General features: G+C 38.3%; 1 protein-coding gene across 1 annotated transcript; it reads right to left on the minus strand.

Annotated features, from left to right (window-relative positions):
• Nucleotides 1–360: 360 nt before the first annotated feature.
• On the minus strand, nucleotides 361–11,755 carry LOC137948091 (glutaminyl-peptide cyclotransferase-like). Its single transcript, XM_068794036.1, has 11 exons — nucleotides 11,398–11,755; nucleotides 11,116–11,172; nucleotides 8,495–8,530; nucleotides 8,305–8,369; nucleotides 7,901–7,964; nucleotides 7,634–7,751; nucleotides 7,452–7,549; nucleotides 6,807–6,877; nucleotides 6,659–6,686; nucleotides 6,378–6,432; nucleotides 361–811 (listed from the first exon to the last, which is right to left on the minus strand). The coding sequence occupies exons 1-11, from the start codon at nucleotides 11,602–11,604 to the stop codon at nucleotides 705–707; spliced, it is 906 nt and encodes a 301-aa protein (XP_068650137.1). The 5' UTR covers nucleotides 11,605–11,755; the 3' UTR covers nucleotides 361–704.
• Nucleotides 11,756–12,218: the final 463 nt, after the last annotated feature.

Raw genomic sequence — 12,218 nt, forward strand, 5'->3', positions numbered from 1 at the left:
CCCATTCATATGGATCTATATGGGGATATTGAAACATCAAGTCTTCTACAAGATATTCATTCACTTTTACTCGAAAGAGTGATGTACTTTGAGAAATTATGAAATGGTCTGCCTTAGTTGAGAATGAAACTGAATGTAAAACCATTCGAATGAGACCCCGAAACTAAGCCCACACAAGGAAGCCATGAGAGCTAACCTTTGCGAGCTTCTTAGAGCAGACCCATCTGTTGTTAATCTCAAGGTGAAAACACATTGAGAAGGTTGACAGCCTTGGGGAGAATTGAAGTATTGCTGCCCATTCACTGGTTCTCTTTATCAGGAAGTGACTGCTCTATGTATACCCATTATATAAGAAACGTCTGTACCAATGAAAAATTTATTCCATGATCAGTAGAACGTTCCAAGTCTTTCAAGAGAGAGAGAGAGAGAGAGAGGCAATGATACAGAACCCTTCCAAAGTCTATAGTTTGAGCGATGGTAATAAAGAAAAAGCCTTTTTGTTCTCCGACGTTGAAACAATTTACAAATTGCACACTATAGTAGCTTTTCTGTTCTAAGAAATATAATCGGTACCAGTAAACCAATTGCGCTATGACTGTATTCCCAACTCAATGCATAAAAGCTTCCACATGTTGCTTGCACAGGCTTGTCTAACATGTGGAGCCTTCATCAACTTTGACCATATAGGAGTTCCTATAGTCATGTCAAAGCCTGTATCTTGACAAGCAAAGGTCTTCTACAGTTCGCTGCAAACGTGTCTTAAAGGGCCGCAGCTCAATTTCATATAACTTCGGCCAGAGTTTCCCCGTTACTGCAAACAAATTGAAATTTGGTTAAATGAAGCAAAAGCAATGCAGGCTAGTTGGGTCCAGTTTGTCTGAGCCTGTATCTGCCCTAAATTATTGACATCCAACCAATTCCTTGATCAGAACTGAATTACAAAGGTAACGTCTTACATTGCCCACTCGACTAGATCTTCAAGCACGCAAATTCATGATATAGTACTCCAACAGGTGGCCGTAAAAGCAAGTACTATCGCAAAAGATGGTTATCTCATATGAAGTTTGGACGCTACTAAGAAATAAAAATGTCTTGATGGAATGTATATACTAGTGTTTTCAAAAACCAACCAAAGAAAGTTCTGAAGTCTAACTAACCTGGGAAGAGGGAGTTCTAAAATCTAAATAACCTGGGCAAGGTGGAGCTTAAAACTGAACAATCTGTCTGGTTTTAACAGGCCAACCACTGAATTGTTAAACTAGACCAGTCAGTTAGTCCAGAACTCCACTAATATTAAGTACGGGAGAACCTTATTGGCCATGCAGAAACAAGGAGAAGGAGAGGGGGGATGCGCCTCCTCTGCTGAGTGCGGTGCTAACCATCTCTTCCCCCTTCTCTCTGCACTAAGCAAGGGCTCTCCTTCAGCCTCTTGATTCCCATCTATGGCCATACAACAGCAGGAAGCCAAGCTCCCTCCCCCGTGATAGTATTTTTTTCTTTAAATATAACATAGAATGAGAAAAAGGAGTCTGGTTATATAACCAGGACCTGCACCTATAAATTATAACTGGTATGAACAGTAAAATGACATTTCTATAAATATGAAGAATATGCCTCAAATACAAGCATGCACTAAATTTTATTGACAATATCAAGAGTTCAACTAGTTGATGAATCCAGTTAAATTGAACCTCCCTATTACTCATTGGGAGGAAATGAAACTCTAATTACAGACTAAATACCTTCCCCCCTCCTATCGAAGCACTCATTTAGATCAGTGGCACGATCTTAGGCAGGGGAATAAGCCAGTTGCCAAATACATCACTGAATTTGATAAGTTTCGGATGCATTGCTCTGTCATCAAGGATGAGGTGAGCACTTTGAATTGATTTCGAAAGGGCCCCAATGATAACATCAGGCATGAAATGTTGCTTCGAGGTGTCACCACAATGAAAGATGCCTATGCACTTACTCATAATTACGAGTTGGCCTCCAAGTTTCAGCCAACATGTGGGTTTGACACCTGTCCGATGCCTTGTAGGTCTTCCACCGTCAATTCTGAAGTCCCAAGAAAGTCAATATTAGGGACACCCCCTTCGAGAGTGAATCACAATTCGGAACCCCTTATATCTAGAATAGGGAAAAATGTGTCCAAATTCAATTCTGGAATTTAATGACACAAATGCCGAGGATTTAGCCTCATGGCACTTAATCGTAGTACTCGGACCCTTCACATTGAGGATCAGGAGTCACCACTGGACAATCAGGAAAATGTGGAGTACGATCCTGACCCTGTCGATTTTGATTTGATAGATGAGACATAAGAGGACAATTCAACCGCTTTAAGTTACGTCAGGTCTACCATCAGTCCCATCCCTAGAATGAATGTTGTACGGTGTGCGTTGACTCAGCCCAAGGAATCTGATGACTGGTGTCGGACTACTATATTTCATACTTACATTAAGTTTGGAGACAAGGACTGTAAAGTCATCATTGATACTGGTAGTTGCATCAATGTCGTATCGTCCCGCAATGTTACCCACCTACGCCTTGAGACTATTCCACACCCTAGACCTTATCGAGTCCCCATTCAATTCCTTGAGTACAAGGAAAATATCTGGTGTGATGTGATCACCATGGACGTGGGTCATATTATTTTGGGTAGAATGTGGCTTTATGATCTAGATTTCACCATTTATTGGTGCTCTAACATTTGTTCCTTCATGTTTAAAGGGAAGACTATCCACCTCAAGCCATTGCCACCTACGCCCATCACACAAGATAAGGGACTATTGAAATCTCAACAAAAAAATTTACACTTCATTTGTCCCAAAGATTAGGTGAAAGAAATACTGAGTCTGCAGTTTTTTGTTGTGGTAACCTGCAAGATACCTATGCATTCCTCAAAAGATCCCCCACAAAGATTGAGTTCATTTTACAAGACTTTCGAGATGTCTTTTCAGTAGGATCTTCCAGATGCACTGCTCCCATGCGTGATACCCAACATGCTATAGATTTGGTATCGGGAGCCACATTGTCCAACCTACTGCATTATCGAATGAATCCCTTTGAGCATGCTGAATTATAGCAGCAGATGAAGAGCTTCTCCAAAAGGGATTTATCAAGGAGAGTTTTAAGGCTTTGTGCTGTGCCAACCTTGCTCATACCGAAAAAGGATGACACCTAGAGAATATGTGAGGATAGTAAGGTCATCAACAAAATCACTATGAAGTACTATATCCCGATTTCTCGATTGGATGATATGATAGATATGTTGATGAGAGCCACTATCTTTTTTCAAAGATAGACCTCAAAAACGGTCGCCATCAAATTCAGATCCACCGGGGTGATGAATGGAAGACAGCCTTCAAGACAAAAGATAGCAATGAGTGGATAGTCATGCAATTTGGACTGTCGAATGCACCAAGTACTTTCATGAGGATGATGATATAGGTGTTTTGATCATTCTTTGGCAACTTTTTAGTGGGCTATTTTGATGATATTTTCATATGTAGTAAGACAAAAGACCAACACCTTGACCATCTCCATCAAGTTTTCCACACACTTCGGAAAGAGAAATTTTATGCCAATCTTCATAAATGTTCCTTCTTGGCTGATAAAGTGGTGTTGTTGGGTTTTATGTTCACTTTTGCTCGTATTACAGCCAATCCCCAAAAAGTGAAAGCAATTGTTGAGTGGCCGGAACCTTCTACCATTCATGAGGTTTGTAGCTTTCATGGTCTTGCCACTTTCTATTGACAATTTATCAAGGGATTCAATACCACCATGTCGCCTATCATTGATTGCATGAAGAAAGGAGAGTTCCCGTGCTCAAAAACTGCCTCTAACGCTTTCCAAGAAATAAAGAAATGTATAATAGAGGCACTTATTATGAGATTACCTAACTTCTTTAAAGTATTCAAAGTCGAATGAAATGCATCAGATATAGGAATAAGTGGAGTACTGAATCAGGAGCGACATCCAATCGCATATTTCAATGAAAAACTTAATGATGCCAAATAGAAGTACTTGACCTATGATAAAAAATTCTATGTGGTTGTACAAGTTTTACCGTATTGGCATCACTATCTTCTTCCGGAAGAATTTGTCATGTACTCCAATCACGAGGCCCTACGCTATCTCAGTTATCAAAAGAAACTTAATTCTAGGCATGGGCGATGGGTTGAGTACCTACAAGAATACTCTTTTGTTTTGAAGCACCAATCAGGGAGTGTGAATAAAGTGGCAAATGCCCTCAATTGCAGGATTCGATTATTGTCTATTGTGAGTTTTCAAGTTACTGGTTTTGAGAAGCTTAGAGATGATTACGCCTCCTACCCTGACTTTGATAGCATGTATACTGAGTTGTGAGAGGGACAATGGCGCCTCATCAATGACTTCTATCTACAGGATGATTATTTATTTCGAGCAGACAAGCTATGGTTTCTCCGTACTTCACTGCCAGAATTTTTTATTTGGGAAATCCATGCGGGTGGACTCGGGGGACATTTTGGGTACAATAAAACAATTGAGGAGGTGGTATGTCGATTATTCTGGCCTAGCTTAAAAAGGGATGTAGCAAAACTGGTTGGAAAGTGTAGGACATGTCAACTGGCCAAACATAAGAAACAAAACGATGGGTCGTATATACTACCCCCACCAGTCCCTACAAGCCCTTGGCAAGACCTCAGCATCTATTTTGTCTTAGGTCTTCCCCGTACCATTCAGAAACATGACTCTATCTTTGTTGTGGTAGATCATTTTCTAAGATAGATCATTATATCCCTTGCGCTAAAAATTCTGATGATGATGAGATTGTCAAACTATATGGTCTTCCTCAGACTGTAATTTCTAACAAGGATATTCACTTTATGAGCTACTTTTGAAAAATTCTATGGCACTTAGTAAGTAGACAATTGAACTTTTCTACTGCCTATCACCCACAGACTAATTGTTAGACTATAGTTGTTAACCGAAGCTTAGGGAACCTACTTCGATGCCTTGTTGGTGACCATCATCGAACATGGGACTTAAATCTTCCAACTGCTCAATTTGCCTAAAACAACTCGGGGAATAGGTCGATAGGTATGACGAGTCCATTTCAAGTTGTCCATGGATATCAACCTCAGAAAAACCTTTAGATCTTATTCCTATGTCTCCCCATGCTAGGGTCTTTGCGTCCGCCACTTCATTTGCACATAGAGTCCATGAATTACATGCTAAAGTTAATAAACATTATTCCTATGTCTCCCCATGCACGTATTCATGCAAGTAATGCCAAGTACAAACTTTATGCCGATATGCATAAACATGATAAACAATTTAATGAGGGTGACTATGCTAGGTTTAGGTTCGACCAAAGCGACTACCTTCGGGGCACACTCAAAAGCTGCAAACTGTAGTGCAGGACCATTTAAGGTGCTGAAAAGAGTATGATCTAATGCTTATGCTGACGACTTACCAACTGGTTCAATAATTAGCTCTACTTTTAACATTGGGGATTTGATAGCATACAGGGGATTCGTGCAATCCTGATGATCCTTTTTGTCTAACACCTTCTGACTCTACCACATCGTCCAATACAACGCCTATCCCTACCCCTGAAGTTCTTTTGTATCTTGCCCCTCTTCCCCTTCCACCAACACAAAAAGATCATATTGATGCTATTTTAGATGAACAAGTGGTTTTAACCAGGAGTGGTGAAGTATAACATTTCTTAGTACATTGGGTGGGGCGTCCAGACTCATACACCACTTGGATTTCTCGCAAGACATTACAGTAGTTGGATCCGGATTTGTTCGAGTACTATCAGAGCCACAAGGAGTTACACTCAACAGGGTCGACATTGCCCTACCCCGGGAGAGTTGGTGGGGACACTAGTATACCACCAATCACTGTATACTTGGATGCGCCCACCAAGACCAACCACATTGTGGTTGGGTGATTCTTCATTTTTATAATTTTTTTATTTTTATTTATTTTTATCTTCCATGATTTTACGAGATTTATCAGTTATTGATTTTATCTAGTTTTGAATTTTGAATTTCAATTTCTTTTATTAATTGATTGTAACCGTATGGAGATGGACGGTGATTGAATGAAAAATTTTCTCTCCTGTTCTCTCTTTCTCCCTTCCCGTTCCTCTTCTTCTTTTTCTCTATTCTTCTCCTCCTTCCCTTCAAATTCCAGCCATGGAGCCGATCAATCTTCCATCAGGTAATTTTAATTAAAATCAATTACCTGTTCCGCATCACTTATCCTTTTACTTGAGAGTCCCTAACATTTTTTTTTCTTAAGCATGACATGCCATTGTGAGAATGTGTAGAAGTTTTCCAGTGAAAGTAGGGTAGGAGCTGCATGCATACTGTTGAACTTACCAAATAGGCGCTTCTTTTCTTCATCCCATGCAATTCCATTTAAACAATCAACACCCTGGAAAGTGAAGAAATCCTCAGATGTTACAATAGCAAACTCGAGCAAGTTTTGTTGATGTCTTTACATTTTACTTCAAATATAACCAGAGAGAACTACCTACCAAGCTAAAAAATGTTACTTGTTGATAATAGATTATCAAAAAGAAAATCACAACAATTTTTGAAAACACATCCTAAAGCAGAAGTTTGTACTCTTATTAGAGATCTGCAAAGATGTGACTTACTGTTGGAACAGATGCAAGCAGCCCTTGCCTGAAAAGAATGAAATTCACTGTTAGGTGTCCGGAAACAGCATCAGGGTGACCTCAAAGGAAACCAGGACTTGTGTGCAGAATAGAGAAAAGAAGAATAAAGAATGCAGAAAACGAATGCCTCAAATTCTGAAGGAGGATCCATCCACGCACTGTTCCATCGCTTGGTGAGATTCTAGCAATGCAGTCACTCTGTCACAAGTACATAGACTGAGAAGCTGTTGCCAGATAACGAAAAAATTCCTATAATCCCGAAAGTCCACCCAGATAGTGTGATTACTTTGCATGTTTAGCAAGAGTTGAACAGTGTCATTTAAGTACGAAATTGAAAGTTAGATAATCTACTAGTATAACCCAATGCAACATAATTACCCAAAAATAGAAAGCTAGGAGATATTTATTTCCAGGTATAAACTAAGAGCTCATACATGCTCCTAGACAGCAATAATTCTCTTTTCCATGAATCTGTGAGATTTGTCAGGTAGTCTCTAACAAGACCTATTCGCATGGAGGGAACTTTTGATTAAGGACCTCAAAATTCATTCGCATATATTTCATTTGGAATGGAAGACTTCATGGTAATTGATAAAAAAATCCCTGTCAAATTATGAGGTAACAGACTAGTCTAACTTTAAAGAAGCAATAAGATTCAGATTAATTTGTCCAGTCAAATGTCCAATAAGAAGGCAAACAGCAATTTCGACCTGTCATCTTTTATCATTACATTCCAAAATATTCAATAAAAAACAAGGTGATCATTTAATACCATCCAAACATTCGCCCACACTTCTCCATTTATATACTCGAGCTCATTAAGATGAGAGACTTGATATCCATTCGATGTCACAGTTGCTTTACCTAAAACTGTTCCAGATACAGAATAAGCAGCTAAATACAGGAAGCAATCTACAAAACCTACAAAGGATAAGAAAAAATGTTTAGGGCCACCTTTCATAGTTTTTGAGTTCATCGTGTACAATGTTGAAGTTCCATCACTCCCAAATATGACTTCTCCATCAGTTGCTAGTCCCCATCCATCCTTCATGCCATGAGTAAACATCCCCACCTGCACAGGTTATATAATGATAAAAAAAATTGAAATACATGTGTTTCTACATTAACTAAAATGAACTTGAAAATGACAGATGGCACTATTCAGAAGTGAGCCAATAGGAAAGAGATAATATACAAAGCAAGAGAACATTGAGGGCAAACTTTGGTTAGATTGCTAAGATTGTATATGAAGCCTTTATTCATCTTCCACATCACTTGGAACAACCTACAAGGAAAGAGTATCAACACCAAAATCTATAAAAAAAACTTCTTGAAGAGGAGCAGGAACAAAATAAAGGACAAATCAAACTGAAAAAGTAATTTGCATTCAATCTACTCAAACTGCCCAAAAAAACACCCAAAGCCGTAAATTAGAGAGAGAGATAGCCAAGAATTGGACAAGACTGATATATCCTTGGTGTTGAAGGGAGTCTTTTCTTCTTTTTCTTACTTTTTTTTTTTTTTTTTTTTTTTTTTTTTTGAGAAAGCTGAACTGTAGATACTTGCTCATGTTCTATCATTGAATCTGGCTGGGAATTAAACTGCAAAGAAGAGGTCTAACAAACCTTTCACCAAGAAATGTAAGACCTTCACCAAAGTATGAACTATCCATTTCATGAAGAGCCTGAACCTGAAAGCAAAAGAAGCAAAACCATGGGAGAATAAATCTCAGATAACCTGCAATTTTGGAAGGTTCTCAAAACAGGGAAAAAACTTAAAAATATATCATTGAATACCCAGATTGAAATTCCATACCTGCCCAGTCTGCAGATGAACCTTACGCACTGATGACTGGGATTAACAGAAGAAATGAATAGTCCGAAAATAAAAGTCAGAAGACGTGATTATAAGAAGTAAGAGCACAGAAACATATGGCTTGTACCATATAACCTTTTCTTAGTCAGTAATATATCATCAGTATATCCACTTGAAACTTTGACCTCAAATATAGCAGGCCAAAAAAAAAAGACATTTGTATAACCCATTCATGTATATATATTAATTTTATTATAACCAAGACTTGACCACAAGTTGACACGAATACTCAAAAAAGAGCACCTAAGAAGCAAATATTATGAAAAACAAGTATCTCGAAACACAAGAAGCCCATTATCAAAAAAATAAAATATTAATTTAGTTAATCAACCAATCATTTACTCCAAACAAAATTATCATTCTAGATGCCCAACAATGAATGGAAATTTTAAGGGTCTCTCTTTAGATGATTTAGATTTCAAGAATCTGTCCACCAATCTGAAAACCTCATATATGGAGCTTTATTTTTTGATAGTATAAACATGGTCATCCTCAAAGCAAACTGTGAAACAACCTATATTGACGGCAGGCATGCTTTCATAATTCACATGACCTCAATTTTCCAGTATATTTTTCTGATTATTTTCAAACCCAGCACACCAAAAGTAGATAAATAAATGAATTTTTTACTCAGATACATGAGTGAGTTAAAGGTTTCTCTGCTCTTATTATTATAGTCTCTGGATAGCTACAGACAAGGATTCTACGTTTAACTATCCATTACACCATATCTATTGTAGCCTTTATAGATAGACATGTAACTATTGCTCTTATGATCTAGTAGCACGACTAGGCTCTGCTAATGTTTTTTCACATTTGGCTTTTTCTCCAATTTATGGGACTATTATATGCGGTCATCTTCAGCCGTGATGTTATAGCATACTTCTCATTCATCATTATTCAATATGCCACTACATTCATTTCAACATTAAAAAAACGGAAAAAAATTTAAAAGTTCTGAAACAAACATTAACCATGAAAATACAGTAAAGGGAAAAAAATAGACTTGGAAAAAATTAAATTTAAAAGCAATGGCCAAAGTAGAAAATAGGGGGCAGCTAGCTTCCATGAATTTGAAGCATTTCTCTTGTTAAGGAATAGTCGTACATGGATTAGTGAGTACAAAGATTTTGAGTTTGTTAGTTGGGAAAGAGGTTTCCTAAATTGGCTAGTCATTTTGGGATGGGCCTTGGACCCAACTTCACATGGTATCAGAGCGGGAACTCATATGTGGGTCTACACCTAAAATTATCTACTTGTAGAGCCACAAAAGAGGACCTACACCTAAATTATATATTTGTAGAACGACAAAAGAGGGCCTACACCTAAATTATTTATTTGTAAAACCACAAAAGAGGGTCTATACCTAAACTATCCACTTGTAGAGCCACAAAAGAGGGCCTACACCTAAACTATCCACTTGTAGAGCCACAAAAGAGAGCCCACACCTAAACTATTCACTTGTAAAGCCACAAAAGAGGGCCTACACATGAGGGGAGTGTTAAGGAATAGTCCTACATGGATTAGTAAGTACAAAGATCTTGAGTTTGTTAGTTAGGAAAAAGGTTTCCTAAGTTGGCTAGTCATTTTGGGATGGGCCTTGGACCCAACTTCACATCTCTCATAGCTATAGTCATTGATAAGATACATGGGTCTTATCTGCTCTTTGGCCCCTAAGCATCTAAGTCTAGCCAAAAGTATCCTACACAAAGCATTCCAAATCTTCAAGAAGCTTATCTGTTGCATGCTACAGACAACTTGCAAAGTAGCCTAATGGAGATTACCAGCAGCTCCTTTACTCTTTTTTTTTTTTTTTTTTGGTGGGAAAGACCTCTTTCACCTTTTCATCCTTCAAGATTTTTACTTGTTTTAAATGGCTCAAGAAAATGTTGTCATATGAATGTGGACATTCCCTACTGGTTTAATATTTCCTGGGACTAACATTTGGATTTGTATGATTAGGTGCCCAGCCACTTTGGAACACCAATTTCAACCACTTTTAGCAAGTAAAAACACCTTTTGTATTAGTTGCTCAACAGTAGAGCAGAAGTGTTTGAGACAAACATTGTTTCATTCTTCCTTTATAATAGAAGATGTTTCTTTTAAAAGCATTTAACTTGTAACAACACAGAATAATAGTACTGGGTTTATAACTACTTTGTGTCCAAGGTACACTTAGTACAGTTCCACGATCCTTTTTTTTTCAAAATCAAAACTAGATCTGAGTTGCTTCAATGAAAAAGTTTGACCAACTCAATGCTTTGTTCTTACTTTTGTGAGTTCGTGCCACTTCCCTTCAGTACATGTACCTGGATCTCACTAATAAAATAATTGATCCCACACCTCTGCAAATCACAATGTGCACGAGGGAAACTGAGTATTGCTTCCATAGAGTTTGCAGCATAAAAGGTTCAGTATAAAATAAGAGAACAATTTAAGCAGGACCTGGAATTTTTAACTACATCTCGTGCTATCAAAATACGGTAATCAGATTTCTTGGTGTTGATCATGACTTACAATTCTTCATAAAAAGAACAGCGCTCGACATCTGTAGAACTCACCTGCCCATAAAGGCCGGTTGACTCAAACAATGTATTGTTTCCTCCATAGACAAGCCCCTACAAGGCGATATCAAACAAGGCACTTTTTTCCGTTAGCCATTTAAATTCCGCAGTTGGTCGATTTCGACACTAGAATCAATTGAGCATCAAACAATTCATAAAAGGCCTACAAAATTTCCTGGTTTTCCAGCAGTGATTCACTCGAATGTCCAAAAACTCCACCAAAGTAAGGAAGTCATTTACCCGCTCAGGAAGGAAAGACATTGGAAATTCAAAATGTACCTGCGTAAAAGCCCTGGAATCATGCGGAAACTCGTTAACCACTTCAAATGAGTACAACTGCCGGGAAGAGACTTGAAAAGCTGTCTTTGATGTCACGTGAAACAGAGCAAGAAGAGAGAGAGGGCCAAGGACCAAAGGAAGGAGTCCTCTTCCGCACTTGGAGCGACATGAAGTCAAAAGGGATTTCGTCACGGAGGGAGGCGCCATGGAAGGAGTAGGACGAGGTGCTGGGTCGTATAAGCTTCTTCTTCTGTGATCCGCCTGCCATGTCTACGGTAGAGCTCTAGCAGGTGGCCCGTTCGAGTGCTGGGGCCCGTGGAACGCTGAAAAGTCCAAGGGCAAGCGCATTTTAGCTGAGCCGCCGGGCTCACTCGTCTGCGCCGCAAGAGGATGCATGACCGCGCGATGAGCATCTTGATTTACTTCATTTAAGAGTCAAAGGATCGTACGCAGACGCCAGAAACAGGATTCGGGATTATTTACCTGAGATTTTTATTGAAATTACGTGGACTTTTAACCTCTTATTTTAACCTTATTTTTTGTTAATTTATTTCTACGTTAAATACAAACACTATAAGTAATTTTTCTTTTCCTATAATGGCACAACGCAAGAAAATCAACGAAAAGGACATTTATTTTAACAAAAAAAATTCAATAAAAAATTAGTCAAAGGCAACATAGTTTTCATAAAATATTTAAAAAATAAGACATAAGAAATAAAGTCCCATGGATGAACACATCATAAGTGTCTTCGGAGCTACTACGTCGTTGATTCATTATTATCATGTAAGCTTTCAAACTTCTTTTATTTCTCCTTTTCA

This window comes from Aristolochia californica, unplaced genomic scaffold (genome assembly GCF_029961685.1).
Source record: "Aristolochia californica isolate CCGP_79_NKW_82.1479 unplaced genomic scaffold, dmAriCali1.0.hap1 SCAF_13, whole genome shotgun sequence".
Lineage (NCBI taxonomy): Eukaryota > Viridiplantae > Streptophyta > Magnoliopsida > Piperales > Aristolochiaceae > Aristolochia > Aristolochia californica.

What these genes read in the sequence shown, in the direction of transcription:
- LOC137948091 (XM_068794036.1), bottom strand. Translation starts at nt 11,604, where the DNA reads ATGGCGCCTCCCTCCGTGACGAAATCCCTTTTGACTTCATGTCGCTCC. An exon ending in CAACCGGCCTTTATGGGCAG is followed by an intron (nt 8,531 to 11,115) that starts GTGAGTTCTACA and finishes TGTTAATCCCAG; the next exon opens with TCATCAGTGCGTAAGGTTCA. An exon ending in GAACTCAAAAACTATGAAAG is followed by an intron (nt 7,550 to 7,633) that starts GTGGCCCTAAAC and finishes TATCTGGAACAG; the next exon opens with TTTTAGGTAAAGCAACTGTG.